General features: G+C 45.9%; 2 protein-coding genes across 6 annotated transcripts in view; one reads left to right on the top strand and one right to left on the bottom strand.

Annotated features, from left to right (window-relative positions):
* The window catches only part of TINAGL1 (tubulointerstitial nephritis antigen like 1), a 106,274-nt gene that overhangs the window by 68,030 nt on the left and 15,931 nt on the right, over window positions 1–22,313 (top strand). The window lies entirely within an intron of this gene.
* The window catches only part of COL16A1 (collagen type XVI alpha 1 chain), a 142,777-nt gene that overhangs the window by 5,748 nt on the left and 114,716 nt on the right, over window positions 1–22,313 (bottom strand). For all 5 annotated transcript variants that reach the window (XM_081200005.1, XM_081200003.1, XM_081200004.1 and 2 more), the window contains 19 exons: window positions 20,240–20,293; window positions 19,364–19,417; window positions 18,709–18,762; window positions 18,406–18,450; window positions 17,797–17,850; window positions 14,062–14,097; window positions 13,016–13,078; window positions 8,372–8,443; window positions 7,408–7,461; window positions 6,962–7,006; window positions 6,347–6,391; window positions 5,306–5,359; window positions 4,509–4,562; window positions 2,978–3,028; window positions 2,015–2,104; window positions 1,685–1,720; window positions 1,481–1,525; window positions 1,207–1,395; window positions 294–360 (listed from right to left, as the gene is read on the bottom strand). In XM_081200005.1, coding sequence (XP_081056131.1) covers window positions 294–360; window positions 1,207–1,395; window positions 1,481–1,525; window positions 1,685–1,720; window positions 2,015–2,104; window positions 2,978–3,028; window positions 4,509–4,562; window positions 5,306–5,359; window positions 6,347–6,391; window positions 6,962–7,006; window positions 7,408–7,461; window positions 8,372–8,443; window positions 13,016–13,078; window positions 14,062–14,097; window positions 17,797–17,850; window positions 18,406–18,450; window positions 18,709–18,762; window positions 19,364–19,417; window positions 20,240–20,293 — 1,162 coding nt within the window. The remainder of the gene's footprint in view (window positions 1–293; window positions 361–1,206; window positions 1,396–1,480; window positions 1,526–1,684; window positions 1,721–2,014; window positions 2,105–2,977; window positions 3,029–4,508; window positions 4,563–5,305; window positions 5,360–6,346; window positions 6,392–6,961; window positions 7,007–7,407; window positions 7,462–8,371; window positions 8,444–13,015; window positions 13,079–14,061; window positions 14,098–17,796; window positions 17,851–18,405; window positions 18,451–18,708; window positions 18,763–19,363; window positions 19,418–20,239; window positions 20,294–22,313) is intronic.

The raw sequence follows: 22,313 nt of genomic DNA on the forward strand, positions 1-22,313 counted from the left end.
TTATCCAATAAAGAAGGAACAGCTACACTCAGTCTGCTCAATGGTCCCAAATGGCAAAGCCATGAGATGATATTTCTGTGAAGTAGAAGCCAAAGGTGGAAGAGGTGGAGCCTCAAAGCTCTGCCAAGAAATCATTCTTTATCAAACACCATTCTTGTAAAGATTCTAAAAAGCCCAAACACAATGCGGTCGAAGACAACCTTCTTCTGGTCCTTCACTCTGTCAAAGCAGCATCTCTCTCCCCACTCAATATGGCTGCTGCCACCACCACCCCAGCAATGTTTGCTACTAACCATCAAACATTTTGTTCAGTTCTTGTCTGATGAACCTCCGGATTTCATCATAATTGATGGCATCCGCCTAGCAAGAAAAATGAGGAGGAGAAAAGGCAGAAGTCATTCTCTGTCCTAGCAGCAAAGAGATACACCGGCAGAGAAAACGCTAATCCTGCAGAATCTGTTACTTTTGTAGTCCTCTAAATAGCCTGTGCCAAGAACCTTCCCATGGCATATCCTAAGCAATTTTCAGCATTAATAGTTTCTTCCCCTTACTCTGCACCTTTTTCAGGCAACCCATTCCATTGGATACATGTCCCTTAGCTGTCACTCATTTGCTGTCAAATCAGGTGGGTCATAAAGCCTTCACCAATCCAGTGCCTTCCAGATGTTTTGGACTACAACTCCCATTAGCCCCAGCCAACACTCAAAGAAATTTAGTAAGGTGACTTCTGAGTCACAGGCCCTGGGTTTGACCTGCTCTCAACGCACATAGTATTAAGCAGAATTTTATACTTCTGATTTGTTTTCCCTTTTTGCATTTGTCCCCTTCTGTTTAAGGAGCTCAGAGCAGCTTTTTCATTCCACAGCAACTCTTTAAGTTGAACTAGGTTGAAAGTAGTGACATAAGTACCCAGCAAGTGTCATGGCTGAGTGAGGTCTTCCCCCTCTATATTGCATTAATCAGAAGCAAACCTTAGTATGGGGCTGGATTTGGGACTTCTGCTGTATGTACAGCATCTGGTTTTGTATTGCATTGTAATTAATCAGTTATGTCTCTTTTTATTAAAGTTGGTCACAGTATACTAGAAGGCCTATAGCCAAACACTTCACCTGCTGTCAGCACCAAGCCTTGCTTGGAAACCTTGCCTGGCATTCTAGTCTCCCATTGCACCCCTCAAACAGTAGCCACACACTCCCCATCTCTTACCATGGTCCCAGGCAATCCTGGGTTCCCTGGACTTCCTGAGGGACCGGGAGGACCAGGCTGCCCTCTGTCCCCAGAGGGGCCGCGTGGCCCAATAGGACCCATCTCGCCACTCTTTCCTGGCCCTCCTGGCATCCCAGCTCTGCCTTTCTCACCAGGGTGTCCTCTCTCTCCTACAGACCCCGGTTCACCCTGGAAGAAAAAAGATGGCAAGAAGTCCATGAGGCATTTTAACGGGATTGGAGACTAATACTAAGATCTCAGCCACCACACTTACCTTTGGTCCAGAGGGTCCAGGAGGGCCTGGTTTTCCTGCTGCACCCTAGTAAGAAGGAAAAGGGAAGCAATAACCATGGAGATAAAGACTCACCATGCTTTGCCCCATAGACATGCTCAGGGCAGGCTTCTTCTGGCACTGCTCCCCCCACCTGCCAAAGAGGGAAGGTCTTCAAGAAGACTGCAGAGGCCACAATTACCATACCTCTTTGCCCACTTGTCCGTCTGAGCCTGACTCGCCCTAGGAATCAACGGGGGGGGGGGGGGCAGAAGCAAAAGGTTATTTTCTTTTCATTTTGAATCTAGGCCCATAAATCATGGTTTGTAACGATCTCATATTCTTCTCATATGAGCTTTGTGCATCACCAAATGCGCTACATGGCTGTGCTGGGATTTGAACGTGCATCCCCCAATCCAAACCCAACATTCTTCGAACTGGACCATGCTGGCCCTTAAAATGCAAACCAAAGATTGGCCGCACAGTTTTTCAGCAGACTGATCTTGAGGCATTCCGATTCCAACCCGCCACACTTACCGGTGGGCCTGGGTGACCCGGTGGGCCTGGCTGGCCTGGAATCCCACTGAGACCTCTTTCCCCAGGCGATCCCCTCTCACCCTTCAGCCCCTGGGGAGAGAAGGTTTTAGGCATCAGATACTGCTAGAAGCAGCCAAGAAGATGCAGGAAAGAAGATGTTGTTGGGCTCCAAATCAGTCCCAGACACCATGGCCAATGGTCAGGGGTGATGGGAGTTGGAGAGCATCAATATGTCTACCCTGATGTAGGCCTTTGTAGTGTATAGCTAATGGGGTGCAACAGTCAACTCTGGAATAAGGACTCTCCCCCAAGGCTGTGTTCAGAGCACTGTGGGCTGACTCTCAGTAGATTTTGTATATATGGAACTTCTCTCACAAAACCTCCAACATGCAGTTTCATTGTAGTTTATCTCCCATTTTGTTCCCTAGCAACTGGTAGTCAGAGGTACATAGAGGTACATAGGCATATTACCTTCCTCCATTCTACACCCCCCCTTTAAAGTAATCCAATTTTGTGGCCATCACAACATCTGGTGGTAGCCAGTTCATTATAATTCAACTGCGTGAACAAGTCCGCCCTTTTGTGTGTGTCCTCAATCTTCCAACATTCAGCTTCATAGGGTGACCCTGGGTTCTAGTATTATGAGAGGGAGAAAAACATCTCTACACCAACTTTTTCCATAATTCTATACTCCTCAGTGATGTTGCCTTTTTTCTAAACTAAAACCGCCAAACACTGTACCCTTTCCACTTAAGTATCATTTTGGTTGCCTCTTTCCAGCTCTGCAATATTATTTTTGTGATATGATGACCAAACTGCACATGGTATGCTAAGTGTTGCTGCACCATAGCTTTCTATAGTGGAACTATGGCATTGGCTGCTTATTTATGTGAAAAGGAAGCTGACCATTTCTCTAGCGGCAGCTGCCAACAGGGAGCCAAGAGTAGCAGGAATGATACTCACAACTCCAGAAAGTCCTGCTGGGCCTGGCTGCCCAGGGCTTCCAGGGGGACCCTGAAGAGGCAGAGAAACACAGCAAGTTTAATAACAGGATTAACCGGGGAATGCAGTACAGACAGAAAACTGATGGGGAAACGCACACTAGGGGTTTTTTATTTAGGAATTTATTAGTGCTTTACCCCTGCCTTTTGGTTCATAAAAAGACCTACAAGGCAGCTCAGAAAATGCTACCTAAAATCCAAATTAAAAATGCGTCCAAAACCAACTATAAAGCAGAGTAGAATAATTATGTCAGCAGTAAAATTTTAAAACAACCAACAGAGCTGAGATTCTAAGTGCTCTTTTATTGCACTTTTGCAAAGCTACATTTTTTCATTCACTCACATCACTCACTGACTCTGGACCAGATGAGGCTTGCTGTTCACAGGTCTGTCTCACTCACATGGGAGAAGATGGATCTTTATTTATATCAAATGGGGCACACGGGTGAAGGGAGCCAAGCTCTCCTCTTGTCTTTCATCCCTGTGCTCCACTACCCACTTTTCACCTTTTCTCACTTGTGGTATTGGAGTCAGTTTGGGGAGAAGAGCACCCAAAGCAACTGTGTATGATAAGGCAAGGCAGGATTTGGCTCCCTTTTGCTTTATGTACAGATCACCCCTGCTCTATATGTGAGTGTTGCAGCCATGTGAAGAAACGAACATGGCTACCTCCCAAATCGAGTTTGGTCCTAAAGGTGATTCAGTTTTGTGTGTGGTTTTATATCCCACTTAGAGAGCACTTCTAAACTACCAAAGAGCTTCACAGCCTCCAGTACATTCAGCTGTCCAACAACCCTGTAAGATCTATCCATGCTGGAGCCAAAAGTTGGCCAAGGCTATGCAATGAACTCAAAGTCAAGATGGGACTTGCATTTGGCTTTCCAAGATCCAACTTTCTAGCAAATTTTCACTGTCCAAACTTGACATGCAGAAATCTCAGAGGCCCTGATCCAGCTAAGTCCCACTGAAAAATGGATCAAATAAAAGCCTCCTCTTTAGTGATAAATTGGTATGAATAGCAATCTGCTATTCAGCGCTAAACTGTAAGTTTTCCTGGTGGAAAGTGGCAGGGCAAAGAGAAGCGTAGGTGAGATGTAACTGGAACCCTGACATTTTCAATGTGACTTAGCAATGTCTAACTTCTTCTGCATTGGGGTAAGAATATACAACTACTATTCTGATTATTCACAAGACTTCCTAAGTGCAACTACTATTCTTATGGGGAGGGGTCCTGTTTTTATTTTCCACATTAGCTTGTGCAGAAAGCACAGCTGCAGATTGTTCTACTGGTTTTTTTAAGGAATCCTAAAAAGTGAGAAAGGACCCAAACTGAAAAATTAACTAGCTGCATGGTCTTTTGCATAATGTTTCACATGAATCCACACATCATGGACCTTCTGGAAAGCAGGAACTGATTTTAGCAGGTGACTCAGACCCAGCCTGAGCCCCAATAACAATCATGCAAAGGCTGAGAATTAAGTATTTTGACTTACAAGGTGGCCAGGAGGACCTGGTCTGCCTTGAGGTCCCATAGGGCCTGGCTCTCCCTGAAGGAAAAGAGAGAGAGAGAGAAAGCTGAAGGATAACATGGAAATTCAGAGCAGACACAGGACTCTATTCAGTGGAGACTAATGACTCATCTTCAGATTTCTCATATAGTAGGCTTTAAGCACATGTTGTATATACATTCTTATACCCAGGTCATATTGGCCAGTGACTCTGATTTTTTCACACTTGCAAGCTACCTTTCTGTGAAGCATCTGCTCTTGCTTGCACTGCAGGCTGCTCTGCATGTCACAAGGTATTCAGGGAGGAGCTGGCAAATGAACATCCCCATAGCAACAAGGTCCCCAAGTTCCTTTTCCCCATTGGGGGAATGGCTGCCACTCCCTTACATCGGAGAAATAAGAGGTCTGCACAGTATGAGGATAGGAACTATGTCCATATTTTAGTTTGGCCCTGCTCCCTTAGCAATCTTGCCAATCCCAGCATGTTTATCATTGTGAATTGCTGTCTGCAAAGCCCCAGGCTTCACCTGCATGACCTCGCCTTAAGTTCCTGACCCAGGAAAGTGATGGTTATATACACATGCAGCTGATGCTGCAATGGGGCATAGCATGAGTGTTACAGGGACAGAACAGCCCATTGTGCATCAGAGCTGTGGGCTGGATTTAGTGGCTAACTCCATCAGTCTGTGAATCCAAAATAAAAGAGTACAAGTCTTGTGCTGTGTGCCCAGAGCATTGACCTGTAAAAACAACACACTTCTGGTGGCGTGCTGATAACTCACCTCAGCTCCAGTCCGGCCAGGATTCCCAGGTGGCCCTGCAGCGCCACAGTCACCCTAAGAAGTAATATATGCATGGTTCATCGTGTTTATATGGGATATTCCACAAAAAGCTGACACTCTCTGGTCCTGGGGACCCCAACAACATAGATCCATAGGAGGATGGGCTTGCTATGATTGCTGCGCATGCCTCTCAATGCACTAGCGTGACTGATGTTTCAATTGAAGAAATTGCAGGTTGTATCTGCGATCTTCTACATGCAAAGCAGGGACTCTGCTGCAGAACACTGGAGGGCTATTGCCCCAAATATTTCGTAGCCTGTTGCTTCAGAACACCTTTGATGTTTGACTACTCTGTTCTAGGAAAAAATAGGTCACCCAAATTCTGCAAGAAGAATCCTGTGGCCTGCACAGATCAAACAAGTACATTTGCATGCTTTACTTCACATTACTAAGTTTCACCCCCTCCCTGCAATTTTCATGATTTATTCTGCTAATTATCAAGGGGGGGGGGGAGAAAGAAGGCATGCAGGGCTCCCTCTAAAGTCCTGGCTCCTTGAGGACAGGAGATCCTATTTAGCAGTCTTCTAGTGCCTACTGCTGCTACCATAACATGAAACTTGCAGTTTTGTTTTTAAATGAAAGCTGAAGTTCCAGGAAACTGAATTCTTAACCCACAACCATGTTCTATGATCAGGGCCAGCTCACCCATGCAGCAAGGTAAGATGACTTTATCAGGCGGCAGGATCCACAGGGGCAGCAGATAGCAATGTAGATCTTTATCCCCCCCCCCCATTGTTCCTGATGTAGAACCTTACTTACCCCTTCTGTCCTTGCATGGAGAGGGTGCCATTTTATGCTTTGTTTCAGGTGCCAAATTGTCTTGGGCAGGCCCTGTCTGATGAGCATTCCTTCTTTTACACTTCTATATGGAATTGTCTCCATTTTCCTTACTGGGCCCATCTTACAGATAGCATTGATTTATTTTAATTTTGCTCCCTCCTCAAAAGCACCTATCACTTAATGATGCCTGCAGTCACTGACCTTTTGTCCTGGAAGACCGGGGTGGCCTGTTTTCCCTTTGAAGCCCTAGAAGGAGAAAAGAAGAAATTAGAGTTTTCATTGAAGGTGCTGGAGCAGCCTTGGCCAACCTGGTGTCTTCTAGATACTTTGGACTACAATTCCCATTGGCCCCTGCCAGCACTGGCTAGGGCTGATGGGAACTGTAGCCCAAAACATCTGGAGGGCACCATGTTGGCAAAGGCTGTGTTAGAGTAACTCTCATAGTTGCTGAGCAATTAAGCTCTAGGCCCGCAGCTGTGGATCCATCCCCCCTTTTTATAGTTGCCAGTGGACCAGAACATAACACACACCCATCCCAGCTTGCTCTTGCACCTTTAACAACACCCTGACCTCCAGAAATTGGCCAGTGAAGCTTTGCACAGTATGTAGATAAATGGTACTGCCACCTGCTAATGTCTGCATTTCAAGCTGAAAGTACAGCAGCTGCAGATTACTTAAAGGGCATTGTCCTACTGCCCTTGTCAATACCAGCTTCTTTCAGTGGGAAAAGAGGCTGCCCTGAAGGGGAAAGCAGTGGGATTAAGGTTCCCTACTTTCCATAGGTCCAACATGGTCATAAGATGACCTGCAACTTACTGGAGGTCCCATCCTTCCTGGAGGTCCTGCAGGTCCTGGGTCGCCCTAGAGAAAACAACAAGTTAGTACCACCAAAGGGCAGATGCTTGTGCAAACCTGGGGTTTTTACCGGGAGGCTTAACACTATCAGAAGCATAAAGTTCCTTACATCATGCAAAGGAAGCAGCCATCACTCCTCCAGCCCCACTAGAGGGGTTTAGCCTGCTGTCCCAGATGCAGTCCTGGAGTCAAGCAGAATGCTATGCTTTTCATCTCTTTTTTGGTCTCACGGTGCTGAAGCCCCAAGCAATCAATGCCCAATGGGGTAAGGTCAGATCAGAGGCAGAGGTGAGCTCACCAATAATTCTGAGACACAATATAATAGATGGTGTGTGTGTGTGTTTTAAAGGCCAAAATAAGTTGTAGGTGAAGACGTTGCCACCATCTAGTGGGATTCGCATCCTTACCCGTAGCCCTGGCTTTCCGTCCTTCCCATCTAGTCCTTCCAAACCAGGTGGACCCTAGAAATAAACTCAGGTTATAGATGCATTCATTCCTTGCACTGTCATGTAGATAACCAAGATTACATGGCCAACAGTTTATATTTATATATTGCATTATAAGCATGCACATGGGCTTCACAGACATTGGCTCAGTTTCACTTCAGATGTTACACTGAATGGCGACTAAGGAAGCTTAACTGTGTTTTGGGGTAATGTTTGAGCTGACAATGCATAGTTTTCAAGCCAAGTGAGAAACAATGGGCTGAAACTAGCTTGTAAACTATGGTTTGTGGCAAATTTTGTTTGGTGCAATGCCAGAATCAACAAATCATAGTTACAGCTATCATTCCAGCTTCTGAGGCAGTTGCACCATGGATATAGGAGTGAATTTATCAACCTACAAAGCTGAGGGTGGAAAATGAAAGCTGACAAGGAGCTCTAAACCATGGTTTGCTTGCTGAATATTGGCAGAACAAACTATGGCTTGGATTCTAATGGCTAGCAGAAGCCATGGTTTATTGTGATGTCTGAACTGAGCTATTATTTAAGTGACCCAGTGATTACTACCATGTTAGGGCATATTGGTGTGCCATAAAAGGGTCTGAAGTGTCACGGGAAAAATTAAGTCTCCTTGTTAGAATCATCCATTACTCCATCCATCACAGGTGCATGTGAGCCAAGAAGCATCACAACTGCCCAGAAAAGCACACTCCAGTCATGAGCAGCAGAGAATCTTCAGAGAGTTTAAGAAAATTAAAGTGCAGGATGGGGTTGGCTTGCATCACCTAAATAACTACCATAACAGAGGCTTCATTGTGGAGCTGCGTCTTTTTCCCTTGCAGAGTACTTAGTATCATGGCTAATCTAGCCTAGTTGTCTCATATCCATGTTCAGGATCCGTAAACTGCTGAGCGACCAGCATACTTACTTGTATTCCAGGGGGTCCTGGAGGCCCTGGTGGGCCCGCCATGCCAGGAGAGCCACGCATCCCATCGCTACCCTGTAAAAACCCACACAACACCAAATGATTACATTGCTATGACTGCCGTGCATGGAGAAGAAACCAATATAGAGGCAAAAGGGAGCTGGGCGTGACAGATGCACTCGCGATTCCTTTGCCTTCCTCCTGTTAACTATCTTTTCCTTGGGGAATTCAAGGGGGCGGGGAGATAATTTGGATCGGGGGAGATTGAAAGAGCATGTGGAGACCACCTGGGCATGACAGCTGATACCTGGTGGGCATATGAAGCACAGCTGTCAGTGCTAAAGGCTTTCTGGTACCATCCCGATGTTTTTAGACTCCAGCTCCCCTCAACACAGCATGGTAGTTGCCATACAAACCATCTGGAGGGTGCTAGGTTGGCAAAGGCTGGTATATGGGGTGTATTGCAGCAAATGATTCACAGGTGTTCCCACAAATCAGTGCCAGAGGATTGCAGAAGTGCCCAGAAGCCAAGACCTGCTTGAGCTCACCTTGCCACCCCCCCCCCAGCAGCTGTGTCTTACTTGAACAAGAGGTTTCAGGCAGCCATTCTTTCTATACCACTTTCAAGCTACACATTTCAGCCAATATCCACCTCCCTTAAACTCTAGAGCAGTGTTTCCCAACCTTTTTTGGGCAAAGGCACACTTGTTTGATGAAAAAAATCTCGAGGCACACCACCATTACAGCCCCGTGATGTCAGCACGCAGCGTCACGCCGGGAGGGACGCACGAAAGTGTAAGTTTCAATTTTTTTCCCTCCCCCTTGCCGGGGAACCTCCAAGCTTCGGGGGTAGGGGGGGAGGAGGCAGCAAAGCGAGGGACTGAGGGACTCCTCCAACGACAAGGGTTGGGGAAGAAGAGAAAGGGCTATTCCGCTCCAGTCCTTTCTGAAGGAGCTGAGGGTGGGGGTCCTCCGGCGCCTTCGGCGAAACGGCGCCGGCCCAGAGCGCTTCTAGGAGGCTGCCTTTGTGCGCGACGTAAAGCCCTCTTTCCCTCCCTCCAGCCCCGTGTCACCTGTGGAAAAGGGGGCTGGATCCAGTGAAGCAACTCGGAAAACTGTTAGGGAAGCCAGAGCAGGAAAGTGAGTGGGGGGCGGCGTCGCCGCTTTAACCCACGTTTCCTTTTTGAAAGAGAAACTTAAGACTAGATGACCCTTGGGACCCCTGCCAACTCTACAGTTCTATGGCCCTTTGTGGAGGGGGGGCAGCACCTGGAAAGACGGGCTAGGGGATAATTGGGGCGGCCGCCTTAGGCACACCAGAAGCGAAGCACGTCCTGAGCTACAAAAACAAACCCAATTCCTGCCTCGTTTTTTGCAGTTTCTGCAAAGCGAGGGAGTCTCCCCCGCCTCCATTCCTCGGTGCCTCCTCCTCCCCCTGCTCCCCACTACGGGTCTCCCCTGCACTTGGCCAGGCCGCCTCGCCCTCCTTCCTTTCCCAGAGCAGTGGCTCAGAGCGCCTCCTTGCACCGCAGGTACACTCCGTGGGGAGGGGAGGGAGCGGAAGCCCAGACCAGCCCCCAACCCGCTTAGTCCGACCCCTCAAACCTTCCCAAAATAAGAACTCTGCGTTCTACAACGTCACCCCCCAGCGGGGCCCCCTTTATTCCCAGTGAGAGGGGGGCGGCGGAGGGAAAAAGCTGCTTCCCACACTTACCCGCCGCCATCTTGACTTCCCGCAATGAGCCGGATGCGGCGCCTAAGCTCCCTGCCGTCGCTTCTCCGCCTCCTCTACTTTGCACAAGGCTTCAGGGTCGCCGGCCGATTCATCCATCGGCCGCTCTTTCAAGCCCACTCGGAGGAGGAATGAGTCGAAAGAGCCAGAGACGCAGCCGCAGTGGAAGCCCCGTCCCTCCCTTCCAGTCTCGGGGCGGGGCAGAGGCCACCAGGCTGGCAAGCAGAGCGCCGAGAGCGAGGAAGCTGATGCAACGCGGAGGCAGACCCCGGCTGGCGTGTGTTTCCCAACCTTTTTTGGACTCGCCCGCCTCCCTCCAGGCAACCTCTCGCGGCACACCAGGCAACATCTCGCGGCACACTAGTGTGCCGCGGAACACCGGTTGGGAAACACTGCTCTAGAGGGCTTATTCACCTTTCCTCCACTCTCTCCAAGCAGTGTTCACACTTTAGAGATATGTGTTTGAGCGCCGTTGTTGTTTTTTTGCCTGGACCTTTCCCCACAAAAACCTGCTTTTTAGCACTCACTTGGCGCAAACAGCAATCCACAGAAAACCCAAATTGACGTTTGCTCCTATTGAGTGCTATAGAGCGGGTTATCGCAAGGAAAACTATTTTTTTTTAAATGATATTTATTAAAGTTTCAGAAAAGATTACAAAAATAAGAAAAAGGAAAAAAGAAAATACAAAATACAGAAAAATAAAAACAATTAAAAACAAATCAATCTTTCCATGTCTTGTCTTTCATTTACTTGTTTCCCTGACCTCCTCACACCTCCCTTTTTTGTATTCCAGTTCAGTTAGTTAATTCAGCAAATCCTTTCCCTCTTTGTTTTTATCTTAATCCTTTATCTTAATATATTATAGCTTTAGATTCTCACCTATTAACAATCCATTTTTACATACTCCTTTGTAACATCGCAAGGAAAACTACTGGGCAAAACTCAAAAGCAAAACCCCATCTGTGCCTGGAAAAAGCGGGAAGGAACAGGTAAGTGAGCAAAAGGCTTACTCGCCAGTAACTGCTGGGATAGCTCAGTCAGTAGAGCACGAGACTCTTAATCTCAGGTGGATCCAAGCCCCACGTTGAGCAAAAGATTCCTGCATTGCCGAGGGTTAGAACAGATGAGCCTTGTGGTCCCTTCCACTTCTAACCCTACAATTCTATGACTCCAAGACTTGAATCATTGATTCATTTTTTCCCCAGGTGCTATCCTAGCAATGAGCTGCAGGTGTCAGCAGAGGCCAGGAAGCAGGGGTGATCTGCTCCTTTTGACTACACTTCTCTTCCCTCCCAGCCCCATCTCTTTCCCTGGGCAACTCAACAGCTATTTTCTCCTTAGAGTTATCATTGGTGCTGCTAGAGAGCTTTCCTGAAAGATGTAGCACAAATGACCCCTTCTTCCCGGATAGTGTTTTGTCAACAAACATGGGTAGAGGATAAGGTCTGAAGACAATTCTCATTGGAACGACTCTGTGACTTGCCCACAGCGACTGACTGAGAACAGCAACTAAACCTGCCCCTTCCTGGTTCAGCAGGTCACCCTCTAACCACAAAGGCTGTCTTGTCATATGAAGGAACATCACACTCTCAGGTAGTGATGGATGACGACCTCTCGGCTCACCCCAATTTCTACTTGCTTTCAGTGATTTCTCCTACTGTCCAGTGGGGGGAAATAAAACTCAAGCATTTTCCAATGCTTGCGAGGAAAGGTTATAAATAGTGAATGGATGAGCTGAATCACTTTCTTAGCCCTCCTGCAATTTGCCCCATCCCTATGAGCCCCCAGATTCCCTCTGCTCTCCTTCCCTTCTCCTACATTTGTATGGGAGTGAAGGAATGCAGAAAACGTCTCCATTTCTCCCTCCCACTATTGGGACTCCTAAAACGTTGCAACTACACTATACAGCAAACATGGGAGGCATAGTTCTCCAGGGATGCCTGGAGGGCAATGTTTCCCAAAAGCTGCCCTCCACATGGGAGGCTGGTGTTGGCAATGCTCTAACTGGAGGAGAGGGAAGCAGAGAGAAAGACCTTTCTCTTGCCGCTGCTTTCCCCATCCTTGCTACAAGGTGAGCCTTTAAGGTGAGAAGGGAAAGAAGCAGCAGGGAAGGGAAGGAGGTTGGTCAGAAAGGGGGACACAGATGCCTATCAGCAATGGGCAGGGGACACGGGTGAAGCACTGATACTGGCTAGTCCTTCCCCATTCCCTGCCATTAACAGGAAAAGTGAGACTCATTCCTTCCATCCTTTCAATATTATGTATGATGGAACCCTTTTAATTCCTGGATCTGGCAGGGATTCAATTCCTGGAATAACCAGGCTAAGTATGGAACGTTAAGGTAACAAAGGAAGTGGCTGGCAGTTAGAAAGACAAATGCCAGAGTTAAGAGTTATGTGAGCTAAAGGCTAGAAACAGGAAGCAGCAGGCTGGGAAGACAGAGAGTCAGAATCATGCCTGATTTTTGCTTGAATCCAAGGCTGCAGCTGTGGGAGAAGAAAGACCCTACTTGTGGTGTTGATGCTGTGAACCCCTCTATTATAGACTTAGGTTGTATATATGTGTAAATAAACCATTTATCATAAAGACACCACAGTCTCAACTGTGCCGCATTTCCAAAAGGAAACACAGCTCCTAGGTGAGTGCCTGGAACCCCTGGAATCTCGCAGCACTCAGAGACTGGGGTGGTGTGCAGCCATGTTTTACATGTTTAGGGAAGTTTTTTTTAATGTTTGATTCTATTTTTAATATTTTGCTGGGAGCAACCCAGAGGGGCTGGGGAAACCCAGCTAGATGGGCAGGTAATAAATAAATAAATAAATAAATAAATAAATAAATAAATAAATAAATAAATACTACTACTACTACTACTACTACTACTACTACTACTATTACTATTATTTCCCCTACTCACCTTCTCTGCTGGAGGCCCTGGAGGTCCAGGTGGTCCTGCTTTCCCTGGGAAGCCTGGCGGCCCCTAATAAGCAAAAAGCAACAGATAGTTTTGAGAAGCCATTTGGCTTTAGAGTCTATAAACAAGCTTCATTTGAGAGGAAAGCTGCAGTCAGGCCAAAGTGGCTGCTTTGTGCTAAACCGGAAAAAATCAAAATTCTATACTAAAAAGAGCTGAATTCTGCAGCATGTATAAATTATCCAGATTAAGCAAATTTGCATAATTTCCATTTCATTGCATAATTTATAACGAGGAAGAGGCCAAGGCGCTGGAGCTGCCTTCCGCCCCTCCCTGCCTGCTCAAAATCTTATCCGACCACCCTTTTGGCTTCTGAGATTTCAACAGGCGTTGCTCATGTGCATTTTTGCAACCGTAAGCACTAGAAATATGCTTTTAAGAATATATAAACTGAGATTCTCAGGAAGCTGAATTCTGGCGCCACGTTCCATGGCTTCTTCTGCACTTATGCTAAATTGGCAGCACACGCAGACCGCCCTGCCTTTTGCTTGATAGTTTGCTTCTGAAAAGGAGCCGACATCTCCACTATGCTTAAAGCTTCCAAATGTTAAGATTCCTGATATAGCCCTTCAATTCCTCTTTTACAAAAAGGGGCAGAGAAAGCAGTTTTTGGATAGTTTTCACACACCATTTGAAATGTTTCTGATCTCTATGGTGACCCTCTGCCAGCCACCGCCTGTAAGCTTCTCTCATCTGCTCCTGAAAACCCATCATCCCAGCAAAATCCCTCTGTAATAATCAGACAAAAGGCTGGTTTCGTTTTGTTTTTCTTACATCTTGATTGCCTTCTTGAAACAGGACTAAAGATCCTTCCCCCTTAATTGGATTTATTTCAGGATTCTGCTCTGTTAAAGATAACCACAAACTCCCATCCAAATCCCCAGGGAGGAAGGGGGGAGGTCTGTGGGTCTCCTGCTTTTTCACGGTGCTGTTCCAGCACACCCAGTGCTCCAGAATCTAAAAACCCCTTTGAGATGTGCAATACTTACAGGTGGTCCCGGGAAACCAGGTTGACCTTGAAATCCCTGGGAAGAAAGGAAATGCTGATCAACCACAAGTAAAGCCACAGCAGAGTGGACCAAATAGGTACCTGAGTAGAGTCACATTTTTTGCAGGGAAACCTCTGGGGCTGCAGGTTTGGAGATAGCGGCTTAATGGCACTGAAGGCCGTGCTGTAGCCTAGGGGAGCATCAGAAGCAGGGGTGAGGAGCCCCCAGCCCTCTATGTCCAACCTCCGGTACTCTTCCTAAGCCAAGCCCATAACATCTGCTCCTGGCTGCAATGCATGTCCTTCAACTGTGACGCCTTTTGCTAAACCTCTGGGGGGGGGGGTTGTGTACAAATATCAGGGCTTTCTGCCCTGGCCTTGCCCACCACTGTCACACACCTGCCAGAAGGTTGCCCAAGAATGTGGCCTTCAGAAGGAAAAAAGATTGGTTACCCCGATCTAAATACCAAAAAGGGTATCTGAAGCTAAGGAAGGTGACCTGGGAAGTACCCTGATTTAAAATGCCTCGGGAGAGACCCACCTTGGCAGATGCTTTGAGCTCTTTGGAAGGATGGCTTATGTGTCAAAACACTTAAAGGGAGAAGAGTGTCATTTTCCCCAACTGCATTCATTTAAGAAGAAGAAGAGTTTGGATTTGATATCCCGCTTAATCACTATCCGAAGGAGTCTCAAAGCGGCTGACATTCTCCTTTGCCTTCCTCCCCCACAACAAACACTCTATGGGGTGAGTGGGGCTGAGAGACTTCAAAGAAGTGTGACTAGCCCAAGGTCACCCAGCAGCTGCATGTGGAGGAGCGGAGACAAACTCGGTTCACCAGATTACGAGTCCACCGCCCTTAACCACTACACCACACTGGCTCTCCAGTGAGATATGGAAGAGGTATGGAAGTCATTTTACTCTGCAAAGATCAAAACTCTGAACGGACTGGTTCAAATCCTCACCACTCAGGCACAAAAATGAATTTGGCCCAGTCTCAGCCTTGTCTATCTCACAGGGTTGATGCAAATGACTCCCTAAACCAGGGAATGCCAAGGTATGGTGCCCTAAGTGCCTTATAAAAAGAGGTCAGGCTGTAGAAGTGGTAATTATACAATTTGTGACTAATTTTGGAGTTGACATTCCAACTATGGTTACTCACTGTGCTGTTTGGTGTAGTTTTTGCCTAGCCTATAGAAGTTGGGGCAGAGGAAGGCGATGCAGAGAAATAATGAAGGCTTTAAAAAAAGCTTCTTTTGTTCTGTTCGGGTTGCTGTTTTTTTTAATCTGCTGTGTTTGCTCCTTGTCATTATGCTGTATTTTACTTATGTCATTTTAATGGTGTTAGCTGCCTTGGCCATTTTTATGGAAAGTCTGGAAGCATGTTTAATATAAATAAATAATACATAAGCAAATAAATATTAATGTTAGGCAGCTCTTTTTCATTCCCCATACAAGTGGTGGTGGGGAGAGGGGATGGCATAGATGGTCCCCTCCCTCTGGCTTTAAGCCCACTTCACCTTGACATGCCAGCTAATCTGGGATGGATGAAAATCCCTTCCAAGGCATCCACCACCATTTTCTTATTTTTTTCTGAGCCAAGGCAGGTAACAGGGCAGAAAGGATGAACAGCAGGATATTGTCTCTCTCCCAGCAGGAGTTTGGCTGGCAAAGAAACAGCAAACAAGCCAGGTGATCAATTACCCCCCAAGAAGAAACAGGATTTCAAGCTTTAACAGACACATTGGTTGGAAATCCCGGATTGGGGAAACTCTACATAGCAGAAGGGAGTGTTTAAGCTAGCACAGCACTGTCTGGTAGCAGTTTGACATGCTTTGTCCTTACTTGCCTCACAATACAAGGAGGAAAATTCTTTTGCAGCTACTCTAAGTACTTTCAAACTAAGCATGCAAAGTATGGAATTGCTTGTTTGTTCACTTGCTTTTTAAAATAGGATATCCACAGAATGCCATGATCCAATAATGGCCATTTTGTATTTTCCCAGGTGTGGGGGTGTCCATTTCTTCTCAGATTGCATTAAGTCTGTTTTTGCTGCCACCCCCACCCCACCAGAGAGTGGAAGAGTAGCACAACCTCTAGAGGGATGGTGGAATCTGTGGCTCTGCAAATGCTGTTGGACTCCAACAGAAGGTCTTAAACTGTTTAGCAAAAAGGCTTCAGGGAGGAAAGAATGGCTCTCCCTGGGTAAGTTTTTCCATCTTTTACAGCAGTGTCTCCTAAATGTCTCAAAGTTAAGCATACCCTTTCAAAATATTAAAAATGGAAGACCTGACTAAGGCCTTCGACACTGTAAACTGTACTGCTCTGTGAACTGTCCTTCTGAAAATCAGCAGCCCAGATAAATTTGTAAACATCCTTCAGCTCCTCCACAATAACATGATGGCAACAATCACAAATAACAATGGCTCTCAAAGTGAACCATTTACAGTGGGATCAGGCGTTAAACAGGGATGTGTTATCACCCCAACTCCATTTATTATTTTCATCACCATGATTCTACACATTGTCAAAGGGAAACTCCCCATCAAGGTAGAAATCATATCGAACAGATGTTAAGTTCTTTAACCATAACTTCTGTCATAGAGCTTCAGTATACTGATGACAATGTAGTGTGTGCACACTCAGAGGATGACCTCCAAACAACCCTAAGTATCTTTGCGGAAGCTTATGGAAAACTTGGCCTATTGCTCAATATCCAAAAAACCAAAGTGCTGCACCAACAAGCACAAAACAACCTCTGCAGCACCACAAATCCAACTTAATGGTGTAACTCTGGTAAGTGTTGATCACTTTTCCTACCTGGGCAGTTATCTTTCCACAAGGGCTGACATCAGTGCCGAAATCCAGCATCACCTGAACTCTGCAAGTGCAGCTTTATCCAGATTTAAATGCAGAGTGTTTGAGGACCGGGACACTTGTAGGGAAACCAAAATGCTTTTTAAAAAAGCTATTGTACTACCAACTTTACTGTACACCTCTGAAACATGGACCACTTATAAATGCCATCTCCAACTCCTTGAAAGATTCCATCAATTTGGAGAATTGTACACATCACTTGGGAAGACAGACGAACTAATGTCAGTGTACTGGAAGAAACAAAGATTACCAGTGTCAAAGCAATGATTCTTTAACATCAACTTTGTTGGACTGGTCATGTTGTTCGGATGCCTGATTGTCATCTTCCAAAGCAACTACTCTATTCTCAACTCAAGAATGGAAAGTGAAATACTGGTAGACAACAAAAGAGGTTTAAAGGCTCTCTCAAGGGAAATCTAAAAATAAAGTATTAGTATAAGCACTGATAACTAGGAAACACTGGCCTGCGAGTGCTGCAACTGGAGAACAGCTTTTACCAAAGGCGTAATGGGCTTTGAAGAAGCACAAACTCAGGGTGGAAAGGAGAAATGAGCTAAGAGGAAGGCACGTTTGACAAACCCTCATCGTGATCAACTCCCACCTGGAAACGTATGTCCCCACTGTGGAAGGACATGTGGATCCAGAATTGGCCTCCACAGTCACTTAAGGACTCACTGTTAAAACCGTGTTCATGGAAGACAATCTTACTCGGCTTTGAGTGATCACCAAAGAAAGAAGAAGAAGAAAGCATAAGTGTGCTAGAGTACAGCAAGGTGGCACACTGGGCTTGACCTGTGGCCCACTTGCCAAATATCTTGGCCGCTACTAAACTAGAAGAATCCGAATACAGGAACACCTCACCTGATCTCCTTTTTCTCCTCCGCTGCCCGGCAGTCCTCGTTCTCCTCTTGGACCCTGATGTACGGAGAAAACAAAGGTGAGGGGGGGACACCCTTTTCAAGGAGCTCCCTGCAACAAACCTACCTATTGCTGACCTAGTTCTTGCTGGGATGGCTAAACTTGTATCTGGGTTGTACCTCTTCAGCAGAGGCAGATTTAGGGCAGCATGATCGGTTCTGGTCACCGCAGGGCATTGCAATTATGACACAATGCAGTGGTTCCCAATTAGCTAAGTACTGAGGACTCCTTTTTAAAAGCCAATTCTTACTTTTGAAAATATTGTTATCTGTATGGTAGCTTTTATTATATGAATGGTGTCACTGACCCCCCACAGACCACCAACTAGGAACTACTGATGTAGTAAATAGATCAGAAGGTGAAAGAGGGGGCGAAATTTGGTCTTTCACAAGGTGCCACTGAAATTTAATTAGCAACAATTCTTTCTAACGTGGTCCAATTTAACCATTTGCTGGCAAAAGTCCAGGCTCACTGTATGTGACACCAGGTGCCCACTGATAAAAGTTTGATTGGCTATTTCAGAGCATACATACAACTCAGCTGTGAGCTTACCGCTGGTCCAGGGGGCCCTGCAGGACCATCCAAGCCTGGAGGACCCTAAAGAAACAAAGGGAAGACAGAGGAGACATTTATACTGTAACAATCTGGGGAATGAGGCCAGGTTGGGGAAGATATTTGCCAAGTTCAAGAAGGATGTAAGAGTAGGTACCAAAGCGAGCCTCATTGGTGAGCATGTCCCAGAGCGCAGTGCCCCAGCTGAAAAGGCTCACCTTCCAGTCATTATCCACCTAACCTCAAGGAAGGGCCTCTGAGGATCATGCAGGCATGTTCAGGCAGGAGAAGACAGGCGCTTACCGATTCCCCTTTCTCTCCAGATGACCCCACGTATCCTCGTTCTCCTTTAGCACCCTGGTAGTAGGTTAGGTAGGTAAGGAGAAAGGAGAAGACTTGTCATCACATGATACTGGATTAATTGAGCAGGGCAGTCAACTTTTCCAGTGATTTTTTTCCTCCACCCCCCCCCCCATTACATTCAGAACTTTAAACCTTACATTTTGAATTTTCAAATTCTGAATTAAAACAAAACAAACATGGGTATTTTTACTATGGAGAACATTAAATATTAACTTGACATGTTTGATAATTTACACCTTAAATCTTTAAAAATCGAAGAGGGTCCTCAGCAGGGTATGCTGTAAAATTATTCAAAAGCAATTTTTTTTTATAAAAGTGAATTTTGGATAGCAAAAACTGACTAAATACAATGTGCTTGAGCCTGTTTTTGCCTGAGGCATTTCAGCTCTCCTGCGGACTCCTGCTTTGTGACGTGTGGGCCTGGCTGACCTGTCATATCTGTTTTTTCCTGCACTACCAAAATAGATTTTGTGTGGCGGCACACCTGAGGCCCTCCCCACCCAGCAAGGGAGCCAAACCTTTCCCATCCTCCCTCCACCTTTTCTCTGCCTGCCTAATTTGCCATTCCATCCTTCCCTTTGCATGCCATACTTACAGGTAGCCCAGGAGGACCCATTGAGCCAGGATATCCAGGCTGACCTGGAGGACCCTGTGGAAAAGGATGTTGGAAAAGCATCAACACACAATAGTCTTGTGGTCTCAGACAACCACCACTGTGCCAGACAAACTGCTTCCATTCATTCTTGAAGACCCTGATCATTGTTGTTGTGTTGCAAAACCATTCCAAAAAGCATGGCTGAATGTTAAAAAGTCAGAAATGAATGTGTCCTCTAATCTTCATTAATAATTGTAAGTTACCCAAAAGACGGTTGTTGTTAGAAATTATTACTGAAGAAGGTAAGATGCTGGTCTTGGGTAAGTGTCAAGAAAATCTCTCCAGATCTAGACAATCTATATAGAGGGCATCACCTTTGATAACAGAGTTATGGTTCCATTCATTGAGAGAAAATAGTCATCAAAATATTGGATTGTCCATCATATGCACTAAAAATGTCTCTGGTTGTCTTAGTAACTGAGTTTCCTGCTAAAACCACCTGCTACTATTTGCTTCAGCCACTCAGACCCATGATCACACAAAGAGGATCTCAACTAGGGTTAACAGCACCTATTCATCTAAGAGTGGAAGACAGGAGTGCCTGGCGTGCTCTGGTGCATGGGGTCACGAAGAGTCGGACACAACTAAGCGACTAAACAACAACAACAATCCATCTAAGACATCTAGTTGAAAGGTGCTCTAGACCTTCGCCAGATATTTTGGACTACTACGGCCATGCTGGCTGGGGCTGATGGGACTTGTAGTCAAAAAAATGTGAAGGGCACCAGGTTGGGGAGGGAGGACTAGTCTAGATCGACAAGCCCCTTGCATGTTTTATAGCTCTTCTGGAGTTTAGAAGCAGGATCCATTACTCACCGATTCTCCCTTGGATCCAGGGGGCCCAGGTGATCCACGTTCACCTTGGAGACCCTTTGGGAAGAAGTACAAAAAAGGGGTGTTTCACATTGTTTGTCCCATTTTCATTTAATTGCATTTGGTGTGGGTGGATGGGAGGGTGCTCTAAGCCATATAGCAGGGTGGGGATGAATGGAGGATTGCAGAAATGAGAGCCCGGAGACACAAGTATTGAGTGGCCTCGAGGCAATCAAATACCACCTTCATCTGGCTACTGTTGCTTGGAAAGCTTTACCTCTTGTTAAGATTGTTTGGCATTCAGTTCTCCACAGATGGCTCTTCTTTTAAGAAACTGGACCAATAAGATATTATTGATAATGCATTGAACAAAGTTTTGGAACGGCAGTGCTTATAACAGTATTTCTTCCCACATCTGAAGATGCTGATCAAGAAAAGGGCCAGTCAAGGAGAACCTTGCTGCATGATCTGTGTGTTATCTGTATGACAGAATTTTCATACACACACATGAAAACACACACACCTACCTTCAAGTCCAAGTGACAGGGCTTACCTTGATACTCTTTCAAAGGGAAAGTGCTATGAACACCCCCAACCCTTCCCACAAAAAAATTCTTCCAGAAATGATATCATGGCAAAAGAGTCAACTGATTGGATTTCTATGTGTTCTGCAAAAGGCATCTTGGACAATTTGATGAATGTGCACAGTAGTGTGTGTTGCACAGTAAAACAGCTGGAGAAGCTTTAATAACACAAACATGCAAAAAGAGCCTGCTGGAACAGGCTAATGGTCCATCAGGTCCAGCATCCGGTTTGCACGGTAGCCAACCAGATGCCTGTGAGAAACCGGCAAGCTAAACATGAGTGCAATAGCATCCTCCCCACCTGCGATTCTCAGCAACAGTTTGGTTGACCTGTCACATTTCCAGCATTTCCATTTTGAGGATCCTAGAGAAATCAGTATCTTCATCTTATCCCATTTTTTGGTATTTTTTAAAACTACCTCTGCAAGAGCTACAAAAATCTGCTTAAATCGAATCCCAGTCTCCAACCATGGTATCATCCAATAGGTTCAGGAGGAGGACACAATCCAGCCCAAGTTGTTTTGATTAAATTCCACTGAGGTAAAAACAAAATCAATCTTAGTTTGCAACCCTATGCTTTAGTCCTGAATCTTAATGAACTCAGTGAGGGTTACTTTTGTGTAAGCAAGCATGGGATCAGGTTGATATTTGTGTGATGAATTAAATCCCTGTGGATACTGATTAACGTTTGTTGAATTGTGCCCCAAAATTGAATAGTGTGTGTGTGGGGGGGATTGTTTCCCCATTCCTTATGAGAGTCTTGCCAGAATTCTTACAAGTAGTTGCTTGCAGGAAATTTGCCTTCTATTTTTTGTGGTGCTTTCATTTTAAATATTCTGGATATCTAAAGTCATTCAGATAATCTTCTTTAACAGCTGCACCTCCAAAGAAAATAAAGTGGGTGGAAAAAACCAGGCCCCCACCTTGTCCCTCCGTGATGTAACTCAATAACTCTTCCTTCTCCTGCTTTCAGCTGCTGTGCTCCCTCCACCACTAGCAGTGGGCAACCATCACCACACATGATGCTCAAGAAACAGGAGGAAGCAGTCTCTCAAAGCAGCCAAGGAAGTGAACTGTAAGACAGGCTGAAAGGTGGGCCCATTTTTGCAGCCCCAGCATAAGAAGTATCCCGACACAAAAAGCCAGAGCACAAAGAAGAGGAAAACCCCAAATGGCACAGGAGATCATTTATTAGGAAATTCATTTTGAGCCTGTGGAAATAACTCTAGTCAGTGGATGTGTTCTAGGGAACTTCTAGACTGTTTCTGCTTTGAGGAGGGATTCCGCCACACACTAGCAAATTTGGGTTGTGCAATCTAACTTAATTTGGAGCTCTTGTGCAGCAAACAGGCTTCCCTCAAAGGCCAGACTTTTTGCAATAAGGAAAGTGATGGGAAAATGCATGAGAAACATGGGCACCTCCTGACAACGCCTGTGGGATGGAGGGGTTACTATTTCCCTTATAAGCCACTGGGGAGAGAAGGGTTTCAGCC

The sequence above is a fragment of the Podarcis bocagei genome (assembly GCF_964188305.1).
Source record: "Podarcis bocagei genome assembly, chromosome: 7".
Taxonomy (NCBI): Eukaryota; Metazoa; Chordata; class Lepidosauria; order Squamata; family Lacertidae; genus Podarcis; species Podarcis bocagei.